Below are 22,415 nucleotides of genomic sequence, written 5' to 3'. Positions count from 1 at the left end.
TTTCTTAAGTCTAAACAATCAACAAAGTAATAAATCAAGCCCTGATTGTGGCATTTGTCTATTTCTGATGGATCATCCCAGACATTTAACAAGCGGCTGGGGAGAGACTGTATGAATGTGCTGGCGCTAGAATATTCCTGGGAAAGAACCACTGGTTCCAGAACCCGAGGAGCTGGGTTCTGGCCCTGCCTCTGCTGCTCGGACCTTGAGCGAGGTCTCCGCCCAGGAGGACACTGATCTGGATGGCGACTGTAATTGCTCCCCCAGCCTGGGAATCTGGGTCTTCTGCCTCCTGTCAGAGGTTCCTCCGGCTCTCTTCGGAGGCCGTTTCCTCTGACTGAGCGCTCCCAAGAGTGAAGGACCAGTCTCCCGTCCCCCCGACTGGTTACACACCCTCCTCCTATATAATAATGTCAGTACTTAATAAGTAAGATCGAATCATTTCATTTAGGTCACATTGCCAAGAAAGCTGCTCTGTTTAAGGTTTTCCAGATAATTGGAGGTTCTGTCCTCTTATCTAAGGAAAAAAAATATTTTAACCATTTTGGATGAAAGTCTTTCTAAAATGATTATTACCTTGCCATGTGTCATATATAATAGATTTCCAATTATATGTAAAGAGTTTTTTAAATAATCTTTTTTTTTCATTTTTAAATTGTATTTTATTTTTCCAAATACACACAAAGATAATTTTCAACGTTCACCTTTGCAAAAATTTGTGCTTCAAATTTTTCTCCTTCTCCTCCGTCCTCCCCTAGATAGCAAACATTCTGATGTAGGTTAAACATGAGTTTTTATGTAACTTCTAAGCCACAGATAACAGCCCTGACATCATTGGTAAGAGGGAGTTTTTATATAAGGAGTTCTCTCTGTTAACGAGATTCCAGATCAGTCGTTAAACATTTATTAAGCACCTAGTATGTGCCAGGCACTGTGTTAAATGCTGGGAGTATAAAGAAAAGGGGGGAAAAAACAGTTCCTGCTCTACAAGAGCTTTGTAAACCATGAAGACTCATATAAATGTGAGCTTGAGTGGGGCGGGGGGACTTCAGACTTAAGCTTAACTTGGTCAAGGTTATTTGTTACATGGAAATCAAGCAGTTACATCCAGTGCGTGATTTATTTAGCAATGCACGCAGCTAATAAACTGGGACCAAGGTTCTTGGTAGCCCAAAACCCAGAACCCTCGTTTTTCAGTAGAGTTAATAGACAATTTGGAGGGAGTAAAAAAGAGGAAAAATAGAATTATAAGGATGGAGATACCTGGTTTCTAATGGAGGGGACTGAGAGACAGTGATGTGGAAGCAGAGTTGTTTTAGAACACTCCTGAAATCAGATGACCTTTTATAATGAGTAATTAATAATAATTAATAAAATAGTTTGAGTGTAAATGATTTATTGGCTAGACATTCAAAAGAATAGGTCAGTGCCCACTTAGTCCAAAGACTTTAAATACAGAGTAAATAGAATTTTATACCCCAAAACAGTTCATCAAATAGGTCCCCAAAGTTCAGTTAATTATAGCAAAAAAAAAATAGTATTTATTTTTTCCAATTACATGTAAAGACAATTTTAACATTCCTTTAAAAATTTTTTTGATTCCCAAATTTTCTCTTTCTTTCTGTCCCTTCCTCTTTTCCTAAAAAAGGTAAGCAATTTATGTCTTATATGTGCAATCATGTAAAACATATTTCCACATCAGTCATGCACAACAAAAACAATTAATCAGGACACAAATTTAAGTTGTCTAATTTCTCATTGGAAGAAAGTTTAGAGGCTTTCTTGATTGGGAGGGGGAAAGAGTAAGTTTCGGTCCAGTTGGGAAGGAGACTTCATAAAATGAAAAGATGTGATTAATTATATCCACCTACATATATCAAACAATAAATGGCTTCCATGATCTAATTTGCCATGGATGAATACCAGAAAAACAGCAAAATGGTGGAGAATATATGTGCCATTCCAGGATGGAGTCAATGTTCAAACCCAGCCCCCGAATGGTCCTTCTAATTCTCACACCAAAATAAGGTCTTTTGCCCATGGTCATCACTGTGTCTTAAAATTTGGGGAGCAAGAATAATTTTGTGATTTATCCAAATTCTAAGCAGCTGAAACTTGGATTCACAAAATATTGGAGAAAATTCTTGTCTCTAGTATTGCTTTTCATTTATTCACATTATCCTCAGCTGTTGCAGTGGATTGTGACTCGGCGATGGCCGTGGGGGCTGTTGGCAATGGGAATTACTGCCTCTCCAATCCATGGCCCCGATGCCATCTTGCATCTACTTTTCTGTCCCCTCTCTCTTGTTTTTGTTTCTATTATTTTAAAACTTCCCTTTGACCTCCCCCTCCCAAACACACAAACTTCTCTACTTTTTGTCTACTTCCTTGGGGGAAACCAAGACAACCACGTTAGTTAGCATTGCAACCAGAAGAGCTATCAAATAATGAATATAACTGCCTGAGTTTGTGCACGGACTTCATGCCCCCTGTTTTGGCTGTTCATGGGCCTTTTTAGCTTCTTCCAGGTCCCTAAGTGACAATGAATAAGCAGTTATCAAGTGCCTGCTGTATGCTGGGGTGAGAGACAAATTAGAATCCCTGCCTTCAAGGAATTTACAATCTACTCAGGGAGGTGACAAAGGGATAAATGTGATTTTATTATCCGAATTTTCTTTCTTTTGTTCTTGTCTGGCACCCACTGGCCAGGCCACTTGACCTTTAGTTCCTCAGGAAACTCTCTGTGGCATAGAAAGTGACCTCATGAGGACGAAATCCCAAATTTAGCTAAAACAAACATGGCCACGTCTCCCAGCTTTCTCTTCTCCATCCATCGCTCCCTTAGCCTTTCTCTTGGAGACAGAATGTGGCAGAGGGGTACAAGAATCCAGCTGATATTTCTCTGGCCCCCACTCCCACTAGGTGGGACCCTGGACTAAGTACTTACAGTTGGTTCAGTTATTTCTCCTTCTCTTGCAAGCAGAGGTGACGTCACTTGTCCAGTCCCACAGCCAGAGAGGGTCGGAGGCCGGATGAAGAGGTTGGACTGAAGGCGAGACTGGGAGTAGGGAACTCGTCCTTGCCCCCTGGGTGACCATGGCAACCGGCTCAACTTCTCAGCTTCCTGTTAAAGAAGTGGGTGAGACCGGGTGAGTCCCTTTGTTTCTACTAACCTGTGACCCTGGTCTGAAGTCCAGCTAACTCTGGTCACCCATGTACCATGTGCCTCTGGGCATTCCAGAATAGAGTTGTGGTCCTTGAAACCAGAAGGCCCCCCAAAGGCCATTGTAGCATCAGAGATATAGGAGGAAGGGACCCCGGCCATCGAGTCTGACCCCCTCATTTTTTAGGCCAGGAAACTGAGGTCACACGCTAGCAACGCCAGTTTTCAAAGCCTTGAACCATCTGCTCACCCCTGAGCACAAGCCCTTCTCTGTGTTTTATTGCCAGACATATTGCCCACCTGGCCCAGGAACGGTTGTATTTCTGCCAGGTGAGCCATTAACCTGGCGGGAGCTTCTTCCTTATTTTCCTTCCTTCCCAGGGAGCTCTGAAATTGGAAGCACTGTCTGTCTTGTGTTTTGCAAAAAAGGTACTTTAAAGGCTGGTGGCTCTGCAGGGAGGCTGTGTGTTCAGGACTCCAAATGCTAATGAAGCAGATGGCGGCCGGTAGTCTGCTCCTGGCAAAGCCAATCCCTATGAGTCTGGGGGGACAGGTGCTTTCCCAATCTGCCTGGGGGAGAGCGGCCCGGCCGGCCAATGGGAGGATCCAAGCTGGATGGGAGATTCTTCCCCCAGGAGAGATGGTTTGCCGGGGGCACTCGCTGTACCCGACTAAAGTGCTCACAAAGCCAAACTCTTCCCAGTTCTGCCAGGAGGTTGCCAGGAGACCTGCCATGAGACCTCCGTAAAACATAGGTCTGGGCCAGATGGAGTCTAGAGGCCTCCAATACCCTCCAAGGAGGTGACATCCACATTTGTATCTCTACCTCCTAGTCTCTATTCAGGTATTTTTAGTGCAAACTTGGTCCCTCCAATAGTGTGTTCTGGAGGCATCAAAAACTGTTCAAAAATTTAAAAAATATCTGTTCAGAACAGAATCTATTTCTGCTTCTTCCCTTACCCCACCAGGTTGATGGAGATGGGCAATGAGACCAGAAGACTTCTCGGGTTCCATCCAACTTGATATCTCCGATCCTATGAATTTATCTTAAATTTTCTGTTTGACGATCAGTAATGAGGTGGGATACCCCAATTCCAAGAAGCAGAACGGGACAAACATTTCTGAGTGTGGAAAACGTATGTATTTGTTGTGCTGGAGCGGTGCTCCTGGCAATGGTGATGATAATTTAAAAATCTGGAGCTGTAAGACGCCTCAAAGGTCATTTGGATCACCTGGTGAAAAAGAGGGAAAAAGCCAGACTCCTAGCTCTACCCCAATCCCCAACCCCCCAAACCCCCAGCCAGGAGTGTCCCAAAAAGTTTCATAAAATATTAATTTTTACAGCAGCAAACAGTGAATCGCCTTGTCAATCAACGATTGATTCACATTGTTCTTTTGTCTACCGATATTTCTCTCTCCAAAACAAAACCAAAGATAGAGGACCTGCTTTAAGAGTGAATTGGCTGGGGATATTTTAGAATCTTGTAATGGATTTGTGGACAGGAAAGTTCCAGGGATGTGTGAGATAAATCAGTTAAATGAAAGATACTTTAATACAGTTTTATTACACAGAAAAAAAACATCTGGAATCCCTGGGGTGACTGATTGTATTTTCTAATGTCTGAAATTAAAAATGGATTGAATTTGCCTGCAGTAATATGATAGGAAATTGGGGGGAAATAGATAATTACAGTCAGATCTTTCAGTGAATGACTTCCACAGGGAGGAGCTGTGGAGTTGCAAATGTTTCTGGGGAGGTGGGAATGGTAGGAGAGACTACACACACACACACACACACACACACACACACACACATATGGAGCAATAAGGACAATATATATCAGGAGTAAAATCATTATTGAATCAGAGCTCTGATTCTTGCTGTCATGGCAAACCTCCCTCTTAGCTAGGAAAAGTGGCTAAAAAAAGTTAACTCTGACCTTGAATTCAGGAAAAACTGAAATGAAAACTCTGTATTTATTAGGATTTTTTTTTTCAGAAAGAATGGAAGAGTTTTCTGAGCTGGAACATTTTCAAGGGACCTTGGAGATTATCTAATTCCGTCCTAGAGACTGGAGACCTAAAAAGTACAATGATTTTCTCAAAGCATCTGTGTCCCGGTAAATGTTTAACAACTACCTCTTGGGGTGAGGGGAGAGGAATGTACTACACAATATTATTTTGTGAAGACCGCATTAGCCCCCTGGATACCTTAGAATCAGCCAGAATAAGGATAAGCAAAAGTCCTTGGTCTTTATTCTTGGTCTTTAAGGGTAGAAGTGAATTGGATGGTTACAGGATCTCCATGACCTTCGTTCTCTTCATCTACCGCCAAAGTGACTCTGGCTTGTCTTATTCCACCCCCTAATCCTTCCCCCAATTCTCTGTAGACACCAAAAGATCGAACCAGCACAGAATAGTGGGAAAGGCCATTTTCCAAGCATATGCTAATAGAGTACTGTCTAATCGGTAATTAGCCTTAAGTGCTTGGTTGTCTGACCTCAGTGCCTCAAACTCAGAGTTTCAGCCCTTTACATTATTTTAAAATTTATTCTGTATTATTAACATTTTCTCCATCCCTTTCTTAAGTTTAGACAACAAACAAAATAAATCCATCCTTGATTTGTAGCATTTGCTGATTTTTGAGGCTCACGCTAAAAATTTTACAACCGGTTCTCTGGAATCAGTATTTCCTGGCTCCAGATTTTTTGTCCAGTTAATGGCAACTCTAGGACTGAAACCCATTGCTTTGACTCTTCATCCTGTACTCTTCTTACTAGACCACCCTGCCTCTCCACAGGGAATTAGAGTGTAAGGGACATTGGAGGTTTCCTACCAGGGGTTCTTAACTTGAGATCTCTGAACTTTTTTTTTTTTTTAATATTTTGAGAATTATTTTTAATAAAATTGGTTCTACCGTAGCCCTATATATTTTGCTTTACACACTTGAAAGCATAATTTGGAGAAGTTTCACTAGCCTGCCAGGGGATCCATGACACAAAAAACATGAAGAGCCCCAATTCTAATTTAACCCTTTCCTCTAAAGATGAAGAAATGAAGGTCAAGACAGGCTAAATGACATCTAAATTCATGCAGCTTAGAAGTAACCTTAGAGCAAGGATTTGAACTCAGGTCCTCGGCTTCCAAATCTGGTACTTTCTATACACCTGCACCTTTCTACACTTAGTACAAAGGAAAGTAAGAATGGACTCACAAAAACTTGACATAGAACGGTAGACTCCTTTTTTCCTCCAATGGGGATTTTTAAGATGATGCCAGCTTAACTTTCCCCTATTTTAAAGGGTGTGTGTGTTTGCATTTTATTCCCCATGGGGACTTGTCCTATGATTTCTCCCAAGTAAGGAAAGTCCCTCAGTCAGAGCAGGTGGGTACCTTCTTGTCATGGGGGTGGGGGTGGAGGAGGCATGGAACCCCCTGGAGGTGCTCTCCCCAAGGTTACCCACCATCAAACTGCTGTGCTTTGTCAGCCCTCCCCCCTTTCTGCCCCTCTCCCCCACTGGACCCTGTTGGCCCATTTCCCCCCCGGACACGTCCCTTCCTTTGGGTTTTTGTGACACTCTCTGTCCTGTTTCTTCTTCTGCCTGATTGACTTTCTCAACAACCTCGATGGCAAAGGCTGGCCATTGTCCTTCTCATGGCCCCAGCTTGAGGTGTTCCACAGGGTTCTGTTCTAGGTCAGGCTCCCTTCTCCCTCTGCAGGGCTCTCCGGCTAACTCTGAAGATGACTCCCATCCTGTGTGAAGATGACTCCCTCCTCAGTCTCTCTCCTGAGCTTTAGTCCCGTACCACCTGGTATTTATTCAGAGTGGCTGTCGCAGTGGCATTTCAAACCCAATATGGCCAAAACTAAATTTGTTTTTTTTGTTATCTTTTCACCCAAATTTGATATTTTTCACCCCAAATCTCTCTTCTTCCAAACTTCCCTGTTCCTGTCAAAGGTAGCACCCCACTTCCAGGTTCATAATCTCAGCAAGATACTTATTCTCCTTTGTCTCACACTCCAGAGATGGGATTTGAACTCTTCCTCATTCCAAGTTCAGTAACAATGCAATACTGCCTCAAGGGACCTTCAATAGATGAATGAATGAGTGAGTGAGTGAACAAATAAATGAATGAATCACACAGAATGATTATAAAATTAGAAAGGCAGGTGGGATCTTTAAAGTCATCTAGGCTAATCACCCCCGTGTCTAATGAATGAATATCCTGAATAATTCCCCTACAAGCAGTCCTCCATCCTTTATTTGAACATCATCTGTGATGAGGAACTCCCTATTTCATGGAAGGCCTAACAACCTGAAAAGGCCTAAGTGGGGCCAGTGTCATGTGTATCTGTCTGTAGCTTGGGTCAGAAAGATTCATAAACAGGGTATTGATTATCAGGTCATGAGTTGATGGGGAAAGGAGAGGGAACAGGTACAGAAATCATGAAAGCATCTACTAAGGTCTAAAAGGCAGAGGTAGCAGGGATGCTGGTGAAATCATGAAAATCTAGAAAGATTAAAATGAACCATTTGTGTGTGTAAAACCAACTTCTCCTTTCCAGCCTTCCCCAAATCCAGGTAATACAATCAACCTTGGTTGATTGGTTGACTGGTGTTTCTCTTCATTCAGTGACAGTTTTTCCTCTCTGGATCTGCAATAAAATGCCCCCAGTAATCTTCCTCAGATTACTCTTTGGCCAGTCATGTTTCTGTGATTCTGCCAAGAGGCTCATGGTCACTTGTCCCTTTGCTTGTTTCTGCACTCTCAAAACACTGCCAATAAGATGTTAACTCTCAAAGAATTTTTCTGGGTCCCTCCTTCAAAAAAAGGATCAAGAGAATATGAAATCACTGTACTCTATTGAGTAGATCCCTGGAGGCTTCTGTTCGAGTCCACAGGGCTGAGCTGGAAGAATTTTGGGGTGAGTCTAAAGCACTTTCTAATGACTATTTCCAAATGTCATGTTCAGTTATATCTGAAGAAAAAAGCACAAAGTAAATTGGATGTAGTATATCCTTTCCTTTTGAATTCTCCTTTGTTCATGGGAGTCGAGGACATGGTATTAATAGCCACATTGCTATGGTTATCATATCAACCTGGACTGGTTCTTAGTAGACCTGAGTGTGAATCTTGACTTTGACATGTTACAAAGACAAGATCACTTCTCTTGGAAATTTGGTTTCCTGGAATGCCAAATGATAATAATAATACTTGCCACATGGAGTTATTGTGAATAAAGCACCTTAAAGCACAATTAATTGGGTGGTTATCAGTAATAATTGGCATTATTAATATTATATACACATTATGACATATATAATAGAATATATATCATTATATCATAATTATATAGTATATTAATAATTGATTATTATATGTAATATATTATATAATAGTTTATATGATATTAATATATAATTATATTCTAATATATTGTCTATATCATATCATTAATATTGCATATAATATATAATAATATTATATTAATATTGGTGATGATAATTAACAATATATAGAGAGGGATTGTGTCTATTATTTTATTGAAATTAAACAATTAAACAGATATGCAGTGGAATATTTTATCAGAATTGGAATTACTTTTATATTCTGAAATCCAAAATATCTGACAGTAACGTGAGTTCTCTGAAATCAGCAAATAATACATATGGTTAAAAGAGCCATGGTCTTGAAGACCCAGGTTCAAATCCCACCTTACTGTCTAGGACTTTGATTTCTTCATCTATAGAAGGTTGGGCTCCATTGGCCTCCACAGTCGATTCTAGTACTAAACCTAGGATTCTATGACTCGGTATTTTTTAATCTGACTCTGTTGAACCATGCTGTAGTTTAAATCCACATTCAGGGTTGATGGATGACATCAGGCTATGGAACGTTGTTGTTTGAAAAAATACTCAATTATCATATATTGAGAAAACATGCCATGATAGAAAGAGCCCTGAAACTGAGGCAAGAAGACCTTGGTTCAAGTGGTATATTAATTCAATTAACAATCATTTGTTATATACCAGCCCTTCTTAAGCCACTTTGATTAGGACAGGGAATGTTGATTATTTGACCTAGAGCGATTGCCTCAACCTTTGCAAGTCTATTTCCTCATTTGTGAAAGAAGGAAGCTAATATTTGTGATGCCCTTGGCCTTGAAGCATGGGGAGCTATCTGGGAAATGGCTAGCAATCTGCATCATTACTTACTTCCACAATTTCATTTCGAGGCTCAAATGAGATAATAACTCGTATTTGCATAATGCTTTAAGGTTTAACAGATATTCTCTCTCAACAACCTTGTGAGGTACATAATAGTATTTCCTTCAATAAATTCATGATCTCATTAATGTGGGTATTTGCTCCACATGCATAGATCACAATCTGTTCCTGGATTCTTATCCTATGCAAGTTGAGTTCATTTAAAAATCATCAACAGCATTTTAACAGCATTTAAACAGATCTGCAGGGGAATAGATAAGATACACATGACACAATAATCAAGGTCTATAGTAATCTAGTATTTGATAAACCCCCACACTCCAGCTTCAGGAATAAGAACTCACTATTTGATAAAAATTGCTGAGAAAACTACAAAATAGTATCTCAGAAACTCAGAGATAGTCAGAAACTCTCACACCCCATACCAAAATAAGGTCAAAATGGGTACATGATTTGGAGAAAAGATGACACCATAAACAAATTAGGAGAACAAGGGATGATTTACTTAGCAGATCTTTGGAGAAGGGAGGAATCTATGACCAAAGAAGAACTAGAGAACATTACGGGGAAAGGTGAAATGGACAAGTTGGATGGCATTAAATTAAAAAGGGTTTGCATAAACAAAACCAATAGAAACAAAATTAAAAGGGAAGTATAAAGGTAGGAAAAAATCTTTACGGTGTTTCTGATGAGACTCTCATTTCTAAAATATATTTTTAAAAACTGTTTCAAATGTATAAGAATACAAGACATTCCCCAATTGATAAATGTTTGAAGCATATAAACAGACAATTTTCAAATGATGAAATTAAAATTGTCTATAGTCATATGAAAAAAATGCTATAAATCACTCTTGATTAGAGAAATGCAACTTAAAACCACTCTGGGGTACTATGTTATACCTCTCAGATTGGCCAAGAGAACAGGAAAAGATGTTGGAGGGGATGTGGGAAAACTGGGACACTGATACATTGTTGGTGGAGTTGTGAATTGATCCAACCGATCCAGAGCAATCTGGAACTATGCCCAAAGGGCTATCAAACTGTGCATACCCTTTGATCTCTACTGGGTGTATCCCAAAGAAATCATAAAGGAGGGAAAAGTACCCACCCATGCAAAAATGTTTGTAGCAGTTCTTTTTGTGGTAGCAAAGAATTGGAAAATAAGCAAATAGATGCCTGTCAGTTGGGGAAGGGCTGAACAAATTGTAGTACGTGGAGGTATATTGTTCTATAAAAGATGATGAACAAGCTAATTTTAGAAAGTCTTGGAAATATTTACACAAACTGATGTTGAGCAAAATAAGCAGAACCAGGAATACATGGTGCACAATAACAGTAAGAATGTTCAATGATCAACTATGAAAGACTTGCTTCTTTTCAGTGGTTCAGTGATCCAAAGCAATCCTGGAAAAAGACCTAAGGAGATTGAATGTAAATCAACACATGTTCACTTGTTTTTTCTGTTTTTTTTTTTTTTTAATCACTCCTATGGTTTTTTCCTTGTGCTCTGATTTTTCTCTCCCCACATGATTCATAAAGCAATATGTATTCAAAATAAATAAATTTAAAACCACCACCACCAAGTTAAACAGATCTTTTAAAGATCTATCTTTTTTTCCACATCATAGTTATTACTTGTATTAATCTTTTGTGAGTCATTACTCTGACTGATCTACTTTTTTTTCCCTAGTCACACAGTAGATTATAAGCTCCTTGAGGGTAAGAAATGTTTGGTTATAATTTTGTCACCCTGTCTTTGCATAGCTGGTGCTTAGTATAGTGTCTGACACATAATAGATGCTTTATAAATATTTTAAAATCTATTTCCTTCATGATGTCCTTTAAGCTACTTCTTGCTTGTAAATCATCTTAGAAGCCGTCCATGTTTCTCTTCAGTGACTTTTCAAACCACCCATAATTTTGGTTCTTTGGAGCTTGTGGATCTTTAAAACTCCAAGTCAAATAGCTTCCCAGGAGAATATAAATATAAATAAATAAATATATGAACATATATATATAATTTTTTAATGGGGCTTTTCTTGGAGACCAGCTTGGGATTATTGCAGGTACTGTTCAGTTACCTAAATGCAATCAAATCTGTATTTCACTGGATCTATCTCTTTCCCCTCTGTCGTCCCTGTCCTGGATTTGCATACTAACTCACTGGACTGACTACCCAATCACATGTCATCCTTTGAGGTAGGTGCTTTTTTGTCCATTTTTTTTCTAGTATAAATTGTTTGGTCAATTTTTTTTTGGGGGGGGGATATTCAGGGATCTTGCTGAACAGGGTCTATAATGTTCTTGGGTTTTAGGCAGTTTTAGCACAAAGTCATCTGAAAACGGGAACATCTGAATGACTTCAACATTGATGGGGAATCCTTCCTCCTCCCACCCCTGACAGAACATCATCAGTAACAAGGCGAATACTTAGCTTTTCCTTCTGTGTAGCTGCCTTGAATAATCAGAAGGTAATTGAACAGAATTATTCCTATGGTTATTTCTCTCAAAGGATACAGAAGATCCTTGTGTATTAGATATTCCATGTTGCCTGAAAGCCTGTAATGCTGAGTTTTATTTTCTACTTAAATGCTTTATTCCAACCAACACAATGGATCCATCGGGATCACCCATTTTCTGCACTTCCTGTCTGCTATAGCAAATCATTTGTGAAAGTTTGCCTGTAATTGTCAATGCTGTAAAATTACCTATGCATATAACTTGTAAATAAAAAGCTATAATAAAAAAAAGCAAGTTTGACTGTGCTCTTCTCAGACCAATGAAAGTGCTGTGTGTGCAGCTCGTTCTTATAAAAATGAAAACATGATGGGAAAATTAGTGTGAGGTCATTATTAGGTGACTAATTGCCTTTATTTCAGCTGTAAACGCATCCATGGTTCTGTTGGATTGTTTGTTTTCCCCCCAGTACTTTTGTTATCTTTTCCCTGAGAGAATTTGTGAATCTCTTATGAACTCTGTCTGGTTCAGGACTTTTTTCTAACTTCATCTGCCCAAGAATTGAGCTGTTCTGAGAGTCCCCATGTGGAAGTTCTTCCTTCACAGAGTCATCTTAAGGTCAGATAAGAGAAAGGCCGTAAAGGAGCTGGCAGTCCTCAATAATGCAAAATACAAAATGCACAAGCACTAGGTCTGATGGAGGCAGAATGGTGCTGGTGCCGGACTTGGGTGGGTGAGAATAAGGTCAACTCTTTGCTCCAACAGTTACTATTGCAAAATTATGAGTAAATATCTCTACTCATCCTCAATTTTCTTATCTGTAAAATGGGAATAATATCTTCAGTACCTATATCCCAGGTAAGAGCAAATTAGACAAATGGCAAATCTTAAACTCGTCTACAAATACCAGTTTTTTAAATTATTATTTATATTAGAGGTGCTAGGTGAAACAATGTGCTGGACTTGGAGTTCATAAGACCTGAGTTCAAGTCGTACCTCGGTGTAGCCGTGAAAAAGTCTATGAACCTCAGTTTCCTCATTTATAAAACCCCTCCAGGGTTGTTATATGGACCAAATAAAATAACAATGTGTAAAGTGTTTTGTAAACCTTAAAGTGCTGTGTAAGTACTAATAGTAGTAGTAGTAGTAGTAGTAGTAGTAGTAGTAGTAGTAGTAATATAAATATAATTATTTATGCTATGGGTGTATGTGTACATCACATACACACATGTGTTTACATGTTCTTTCTCCCTTTAGAATATACATCCTGAAGGACAGGGCTGATTTTTGCTTCTTTCGCGTTCCTTGGCACATAGAAGGTGCATAATAATTTTTTATTGAATCGAATCGAATATATGACATGATAAAAAGCTCACTGGCTGAACTCATCTTCTTTCAGTGGCTGAATAGGGAATACTTTTCAGACAGTACTGGAGAGCAGGGAAAGTCAGTGGTTGGGGTTGAAATTTTCTAGTGATATGATCTTCAGTGAGTCATCTACACTCTCTGGGTCTCATTTTCCTCATCTGTCAAATCCGGGGCTGACTCAAGCTGACCATTAGAGGTCTCTCCCCTGGTTCCTAATCTGGGACCCTACCTCTCTGGTGTTTACTCAGCAGACGCCGATTGAAGGCTTACACTGCGCAAGGCACATGCTCAATGAGAACATCAGTGTCCTGCGTCACACTTCCCTCTTAAGAGCAGCCTCATTCCTCTCCGTGGCTTCAGCAGAATTGCTGATTTTGCCGGACCACTCTGATCAATATCTCAGTTGTCTCACCGGGTACCATTTTTTTTTTTTTTGTATCTGTCCAAATTTTGGAGAAAGACTGGGGGCAGGGGAAAGCTGATGAGGAAGCCGAGAGAATCCAGTTGGACGCCCTTTGCTAGAAGATGGGATTGATTTCTGGAAAGCTGACATGTTCCTCTCAAATGAACTTCACACATTAATTCCCAACCTGTTGGACTCCTCCACCCAGACTCACTTGAGAAGGCCTCTCTTTGCCACTGATCCCAGTTTGGGGAAGTCTCTTAGCAGGATATGACCCAACGCCTGGCTGATCCTGGCCTTTCCTTTAGGACCTCACATAGCACTTTGCTTTGTTAACCATCTAACATAATGTAATAAGAACTATGGACATCGGCATCTGTGCCATATTCCCCTCCTAGACTGTCAGCTCCATGACGAGGTATCCCCTGGTACCTAGGACAGGGCCCTACATACAACAGGTCTTTAATAAATGTTTATTATTCTGAACCCAGCAGTTCTGTATAGAATCAAATTTAAGGAGTTAAAATTGTAACAAAAGGAAAATGAATTTATGTTTTGCACAAAGCACTTTTTGCTTTAATCCTGTGTGTGAAATGGTGACATCTGTTAGGTACATGAAATATGACTAGTATTGACCCAGTGAAAGGATCAATCGGCTTTGAGAGTGACATCTTGAATTTAGGTATAGAGGTTTATTTTAAAGGAAGCTGTACCTAGTAGAGATGTGTGGCTTTATGCACAATGTTCATTTTCTGTTCCATTTTGTATGTGGAAATGTTCATTTTTTAATATTTCAGAATAAAAAATTTAAAAGTTTAAATAAAAAAATAAAAAGTTGCAAAAGGAATTATATCTGCAATAGGTTTGGGGTAACAAAAATATAAAACTAAAAGAGTAACTGGCAAAATCCATCTGGCTACTGGACTGTAGCTACGGTCCAGTATAGAGTCAGAAGAATAGTCATACTTAGTGCTTGAATAAGAAGCATTTTTCATATGAGTTTTTCTTGGGATGCTCAAGACAAAAACCACACATTTATAATGGATTCGCCTCTTTTCCTACTTCACTGGGCAAAGGAAATTATGTTTTATGAAAAAAAGGCATTGACTAAGGAGAGTTCATTCTTTTAGCTGAGAATCTGATCTCTCTTAAAGTTTTAATGAGGTTTAATGGTTGCTATTTCAAAATGTTTAAAAAAAAAAGAATATTGGTCTGGATAGGATATTTCATGGAGAAAATAATTTCTTTAAAATTTGCTTCTCAAAATGAGGGAGGGAGGGATATCCAAGAGAGAAAATGAGAGCAAAAAGCATCTGCTGGTGGTTGTCATCCTTGACATGGCTATATTGGGGTCCAGATGCAGTGTGTCTGGTGGTGGCCTGTCAGACCGGTACCAGCTTGGAAAGCTCTACCCAAGTCTGGGCACAAAGAGCCGCCATGAACACTTGCATGAAGATGGCTCTAAATTTGTTCCTCTCCATAGGATAGTTTACCTCTCAGACCTGTGGAAGGGGAAGGTCTTTATGACCAAAGCAGAACTAGAGATCATTACTGATCACAAAATAGAAAATTTTGATTGTACCAAACTGAAAAGTTTTTGTACAAACAAAACTAATGCAGACAAGATTAGAAGGGAAGCAATAAACTGGGAAAATATTTTTACAGTCAAAGGTTCTGATAAAGGCCTCATTTCCAAAATATATAGAGAATTAACTCTAATTTATAAAAAATCAAGCCATTCTCCAATTGAAAAATGGTCAAAGGATATGAACAGACGATTCTCAGATGAAGAAATTGAAACAATTTCTAGTCATATGAAAAGATGCTCCAAGTCATTATTAATCAGAGAAATGCAAATTAAGACAACTCTAAGATACCACTACACACCTGTCAGATTGGCTAAGATGACAGGAAAAAATAATGATGATTGTTGGAGGGGATGCGGGAAAACTGGGACATTGATGCATTGTTGGTGGAGTTGTGAACAGATCAACCATTTTGGAGAATAGTTTGGAACTATGCTCAAAAAGTTATCAAGCTGTGCATACCCTTTGATCCAGCAGTGTTACTACTGGGATTATATCCCAAAGAGATTATAAAGAAGGGAAAGGGACCTGTATGTGCACGAATGTTTGTGGCAGCCCTTTTTGTAGTGGCTAAAAACTGGAAACTGAATGGATGTCCATCAGTTGGAGAATGGTTGAATAAATTGTGGTATATGAAAATTATGGAATATTACTGTTCTGTAAGAAATGACCAACAGGATGATTTCAGAAAGGCCTGGAGAGACTTACACGAACTGATGCTGAGTGAAATGAGCAGGACCAGGAGATCATTATATACTTCAACAACAATACTAGATGATGACCAGTTCTGATGGATCAGGCCCTCCTCAGCAACAAGATCAACCAAATCATTTCTAATGGAGCAGTAATGAACTGAACTAGCTATGCCCAGAAAAAGAACTCTGGGAGATGACTAAGAACCATTACATTGAATTCCCAGTCCCTATATTTATGCCCACCTGCATTTTTGATTTCCTTCACAAGCTAATTGTACAATATTTCAGAGTCTGATTCTTTTTCTACAGCAAAATAACGTTTTGGTCATGTATACTTATTGTATATCTAATTTATATTTTAATATATTTAACATCTACTGGTCATCCTGCCATCTAGGGGAGAGGGGGCGGGGGGTAAGAGGTGAAAAATTGGAACAAGAGGTTTGGCAATTGTTAATGCTGTAAAGTTACCCATGTATATATCCTGTAAATAAAAGGCTATTAAATAAAAAAAAAAAAGAAAAAAGAAAATTTTACTAGACTTTCAGTGAGGAAATATTCATTATCTCCTTAAAATTTCTTTACACTTTTGGATAAATATAATTGTTAAAATAAATAAATAAATAAATAAATTTGTTCCTCTCCCTTTCCTTTGAGCTACTGCAGTTCTGCTTTGTTTGATGTGGGCACGTCATGCCAGGCACCTGTTGTGTCTGAGGTGAAGTTTTGTTTGTCCTTTTGGGAGAGGATCATGGCATCGGGGTGGGGGAATGCCATGGCATGCAAGTCCATTGGAGTGAGCAGGAAAGGGCTCTGCAAAGTCATCAGCCTCCCCTTCTCCTCTAGAACCATCTGGGTCAGTGGGTAGAGAGAAAATCTTAAAGTTAGGAAGACCTGGTTTCAGGTCCCACCCAAAGTGCCCCTTCCTTGTGTGTCCCTGGACAAGCCACATGCCCTCTCCGGGCCCTGGGAACTTCTCTCTGGTGGTGTAGGTGGCCTTTGGCAAAGAAAGCTTCCTTACGGGTGATTGACTATAGCAGAAATTACAGGTCTGGTCTAAAAAGGCAAATGTTGGTTATCTGAGATACAAAAATGGAACCGTCCCTGTTCTCAAGAGGCTCACATTCTACTTCACTGTAACTGTATAGAGAAGAGGGACTGGCCCCGTGCTTTTATTGGTACCTAATGAGGGGTCCTTCACCAGGGAGCTTCACCACTGAGTCTCTGGATGGTGCTCAGGAGGAAGCACTGGACCTGAGTGCAAAATCTGACCTCAGCTGTGTGACCCTGGACAGGTCACTTACCTTGTGTCCTCACCTGAAAAATGGAGACAAATATAGCACTTATTTCACAAGGATCAAATGAGAGAAAATACAAAAAGCACTTTACAAACCTAAAAGCACTAGCTATGACTATTAGCCCTGCCTCCCCAGCGTGCAATCTGAGCCCCGGAGTGACTTGCCAGGTCATTCATACAAGCAGAATATTAGAAGAGAATCTGGAGTTTGAGTCCTGGGACCTCGCTACAAAAACCTCCTCCTGACGGGCTTGGGGGAGCCCCAGAAGTGGGGATGGTTCTTGATTCCGAGGGAGGACACTTTCAGCAGAAGATGACCACGTTCTTCACCACCTAACCAAGTCTGCATTTCCTTGGGTGCTCCAGCTGCTCGCCCCCAGCAAAGGCCAGAGCCTGAGCAGACTCCCCGGGCTCTTGTTTAAACACCCTCCTCCAGGATGTGAGTCCCCTCTGTGGCCCTGGGATCTGGCCTCCAAGGCCCTTTCTCATTCTGCTAGTCCTCTAGGATCTAGGTCTGCCACGTGCGAGAACATCATATACACCCCCAAGGGGGAGAGAAAAGCCCAAGTCCCACCTTTCCCTTTGCCAGGGAGGATGCGGCTTGCGGTTATCTCGGGCTGGGGGGACAGCGCAGAACCCCCAGATAAGCCGGCAGAGCTGATAAGAGCCTCGGGGAGACGTCTCTCCCCTCCGTGGGACTTGGCGAGTGCGGGATCTCGTTTGGCAGCCACACCTCTGTCACCCCATGGCAAGCGGAGCGGCGATGGGCTCTTACACGTTCCCAGTCGGGGCTGGCACCCTCTCAAGTGGGTGTAGCCAAGGGAAGAATTGAAGAAAGTTCTAAAGGTGATTTTTTTCAGGAGTATCATGTTGTAAGACCTTGTGATTGGGCCGTGGGAGTGCCCCGGCTGTATAAGTAACACGCTGGCTCACGCTGGGTTACCGAGCAGCCTGCAGTGCACCCAGTCGGAGCCCGGAAAGGTGAGAGATTTTCACGGGCCCCTTTCTGTTCTGCTTTTGGTGGGAGGCAGGTACTGCGGGGCCCAAGCCAGGAGAGGCCCCCCAAGCAGGAGCAGCGAGCTGGAAATCCCCTGCTGGGCTCTGGTCCCCCCACGTGCCACTTACAGGCAAAGCCCTTAACCTTGCTGGGGCTTGGGGTCTCCAGCTCTGTGGAGAGGGCATCGGGCTGAACCATGCCTAAGGTCCCTTTCAAAGCTACCAGTGGGGGATTCTGGGATTCTCTGTCCTAGAATTTTCTGAATGAGTTTAGCTAAAAAGCCTGGGAAACTTGTAAATGCTTTTGCCACATTTAAAGATAAATAATACTAAAAGTGTCCTATTTGCCTTTGCTTCCCTTCCTTCCTTTCTTCCTTTCTTCCCTTCTTTTTTCCCTTTATCTCTCTCCTTCCCTCCTTCTTTCCTATTTCTTTCTTTCCTTTCTTCCTTCCTCATCTTTTTTCATCATTTCTTCCCTCTTTTCTTCATTTTTTCTTTTTCCCTTTTCCCTTCTCCCTTCCTCTATTTTTTCTTACCTACCTTCTCTCCTTCCTGCCTTCCATTCTTTATTTTTTCTTTTTCTTTATCTCTCTCTTTCTCTCCTTTTCTATTTCTTTCTTTCTTCCCAGATTTCTTTTTTCTCTTATCTCTTTTTCTTCCTTCTTTTCTTTATTCATTTTTTCCTTCTTCCCTTCTTTCTTCTCCCTTCCTTAGTTCTTTCTTTCCTACCTTTTGTTCCTCCTTTCTTCCATTCTTTATTTTTTCTTTATCTCTTTTCCTTCTTTTCTATTTCTTCTTTTTTCTTGTTTTCCTTCCAGATTTTTCTCTCCTTATCACTTTTTCTTCCTTTCTTCGTCCTTCTTTTCCTTCATTTTTCTTTCTTCCCTTTTTTTCCTTCCTTTGTTCTCTCTTTCCTACCTTCTGTCCTTCCTTCTTTCCTTCCTTTCTTCCATTCTTTCTTTTTCTTTTTCTTTATCTCTCATTCTTTTCTTCCTATTTTTTCTTTCTTTTTCATTTCTTTCCAGCCTTTTTTTCTCTTCCTTTTCTTGCTTTCTTTTTTCCTTCTTCTTTTTCCTTCCTCCCTTCCCTTCTCTCTTTTTCTTCCCTTTTACAAAACCCCAATAGTTGTATAAATTACTTCTTTTCTGTATAAATAGCTCATAGCTTTGGAGTGTCTTAGCCTGTAGAGAGCAACGGAATATTGAGGTCAGACTGGGCTTAGAGATCATCAGGTTTAGTTTTCTCATTTTACAAATTTGAAGGCAGAGCCAAGGAGGTCAGGCTGCCAGCCCAGGACCACAGAGCTCATTCATGATAAAGCCCTGACTAGCTCCTGTCCCTGAGGGAGAAATCCTCTATCTTCACATGCAGTTTATATTGGCTCCCATTTGCTGCAAACAGCAGGGAAGGAAGGAAGGAAGGAATTAATCAAAGGGCCAATGGCCTCATGGAAAGGACTCTCTGTATTTTGAATGAGAAGATCTGGATCTTGCCTCTGTTTCTTGATACTTGTGTGATCTTGGGCAAGTCATCCCTTTTCTCTGTAAAATTAGAGAATTGGACAAAAATTTCCAAAGTTCCGCCCTGCTCAAAATCTGTGAACCTAGCTAGGATTCTGTAACCCAACTTTGACCAAGGGTCTTGTGGAGGGGGGGAGGCCAACATTTGTAGAAAGCATGGTTAAAAGGATATTAGAGTGGTAAATGTCCCCCACCAGAGAGGGGGGGTTCTCCAGTAGGAGATGCTGTGACTCTCCTGATTCCAGGAGCCAGAGATCCTCCCCCTGAGGGTTCCTCCATCGAGGGCCATTCAGGTGGGGTGCTCCTGAGACAGCTGTCTCCAGAAGTGGTGGGACAAAGAGAGGGAGGAGCTTCTCAGAGGAAAGGGCCCTCTGACTAATCTGACTTTGTCGAACAGGTTTCCTACCCGAGTGGAAGCATGAAGATGAAGTGCATTGCCCTATTCTCTGTCCTGCTCCTGGTCTCACAGCTGCTCTTGGTGGACTGTGAAAAACAGAGGAAAAGAAAACACGGGAGAGATGAAAAGGGCGAAGGGAAACATCCCCCCGGCTCTCCTGACAAGGAGGAGAAAGGCCAAAAGGCTAAGGGAGGAAAAAGGCTCCCCAGGGGCAAGTTTTCCACTCAAGAGAATGTCCCTTGTACTTGGGCAGTGACTGAGAAGGAGGGCGTCGCCTTGAAAGTTCAATGCAAAGGGCAGGAGGCCCAATTTGAGTGTACCTTTGCAGGCAGCCCTTCCTCCTGCCCCCATTACGCAGGCAATGAAAAAGCCTACTGGAAACAAATAGGCCGAGCCCTGCAGAAACAGAGGAACCTTTGCGCAGACCCCAAGAGCATCCTCAAGTCCCGCGTGTGCAAACAAGGGCCTAAAGAAGCTCATCTCAGAATGGTGGACTCCAGCAAGAAGAGCCAGAGTCAGGATAAGAAGGGCAGAAAGGACCCTCAGACAGCAGCCCCCACCGTCGGACCGGCTGCCGCCACCGTCCAGCCCACGACTGCTGCCCAGTGTGAGGAGGACATGGAGGCGATCAACCAGAGAAAGGTGGCCAGCGAATACTGTGGGGACACCTGGGGCTCCCTGTGCACCTTCCTGCTCACCATGCTGCAGGACAAAAAGTGCTAGCGGACTCCCAGCTGGAGCCTGTGCTCCCCATGTGCTGCAGAAAAGCCTTTCACGCTTCCCTCCCGCACGGACTTCTCTGGCGTCACAAGGGAGGGGAGCCCAGCTACGTATTTAAGTCTGTTTTGTATTGTTTTGCTTGTTTTGTATTTTGGAATTTATACTTTATTGGATTTTGTTTTCAGTGGCCAACAATGTTACAAAAACTGTAAAAGGGCATGTGTGTGTACACATAAATATAGATGTAGGTACATACACATGTATATAAAAGTGCAAATGTTATACACAAGTACGTGGTCTGTATAGATACATACAAGGTGGTGTGTGTGTGTGTGTGTGTGTACACATAAATATACATGCAGGTAGATGTAGGTGCACATACATGTGTGTATATATATATATATATATATATATATGCAAATGTGCACAGGTACATGGTTTGTATAGATGCATACCAGGTTGTTGTGTACATGTAAATATACACATATAAATGTAGATGTGTATATATACATATATATGCAAATTGCAAAGCACATGGTCTGTATAGATACATACAAGGTGTGTGTGTACATGTAAATATACATGAAGGTAGATCTAGGTCTATATACACATGTGTATGTACATGCAAATGTGCACAGGTACATGATCTGTGTAAATACATAAACTGTGTGTCTTATGTACACATAAATATACATGTGGGTAAATGTAGGGACATAAACGTGTATATACATGCAAATGTGCACAGGTGCAAGGTCTGTCTAGATACAAGGTGGTTGTATGTGTGTACACATAAATATACATGCAGGTAGATGTAGGTGTATATATACATATGTGTGTACATGCAAATGTGCACAGGTACATGGTCGGTATAGATACATACAAGGTTGTTTTTGTGGATTTGTGGATTCATAAATATACATACAGGTAGTTGTAGGTACATATACACATGTGTATATACATGCAAAATGCATATAGGTCCATGGTCTGTGTAGATAAACACAAGGTGGTTGTATGTGTGTGCACATAAACATACACGCAGGTAGATGTAGGGACATATACATGTGTATGTACACGTACATGGGCACAGGTTCATGGTCTTATGTGGTCTGTGTAGATAACACACGCTCTCTTCAGTTCCTCTTTGGGCTCAGCTGGCCAGAGGGGGTTTCAGCGCAGTGCACTCCCTAACACCCTGAGAATGTTTCTGACCTGGCCAGCATCTACTTTGGCCAAGATAATAAAGTTTTGCAAACATGTTTGGCCAGTGTTTGGTTTTCTGTGTTTGCCGGGGTACACAGGAGCCGGACCACACTGAGTAAACAGCCCATTCTCTGCGGGGGATGATTGGCCATTCCTCTCCAGAGCCATGGTTACTGATATTAGTGCCTCAGGGCAAACAGCACTAACGGTTCCTTAGAGTTGGCCAAGAGATGTGGGAGAGCAGTGACCCTTTGCCATAGACGGAGCTTGTTGTGTGCAGGGGAGGTCTCGGAGGAGGGTGGGACAGAGCAAGGCTGGGCAGGGGAGACGTTCACAGAGCGGGGGGAGAGATGAGAAGGGTCCCTTCCATTGCTCTTAGAG

General features: G+C 41.2%; 1 protein-coding gene across 1 annotated transcript; it reads left to right on the top strand.

The window, feature by feature from the left end:
- Positions 1 to 18,102: 18,102 nt before the first annotated feature.
- On the top strand, positions 18,103 to 22,092 carry FGFBP1 (fibroblast growth factor binding protein 1). The gene is made up of 2 exons (XM_012552314.2): positions 18,103 to 18,182; positions 20,115 to 22,092. Exon 2 carries the CDS (start codon positions 20,136 to 20,138, stop codon positions 20,835 to 20,837), a length of 702 nt encoding a protein of 233 aa, XP_012407768.1. The 5' UTR covers positions 18,103 to 18,182; positions 20,115 to 20,135; the 3' UTR covers positions 20,838 to 22,092.
- The last annotated feature ends 323 nt before the right edge of the window (positions 22,093 to 22,415 follow it).

The sequence above is a fragment of the Sarcophilus harrisii genome, chromosome 6 (assembly GCF_902635505.1).
Source record: "Sarcophilus harrisii chromosome 6, mSarHar1.11, whole genome shotgun sequence".
Classification (NCBI taxonomy): domain Eukaryota; kingdom Metazoa; phylum Chordata; class Mammalia; order Dasyuromorphia; family Dasyuridae; genus Sarcophilus; species Sarcophilus harrisii.
Note: the sequence above shows the minus strand (reverse complement) of the source record. Positions and strands in the feature narration are given on the sequence as shown.

Bases quoted from the DNA above. Each gene is read 5' to 3' on its own strand.
- FGFBP1 (XM_012552314.2), top strand. From the start codon at position 20,136: ATGAAGATGAAGTGCATTGCCCTATTCTCTGTCCTGCTCCTGGTCTCA.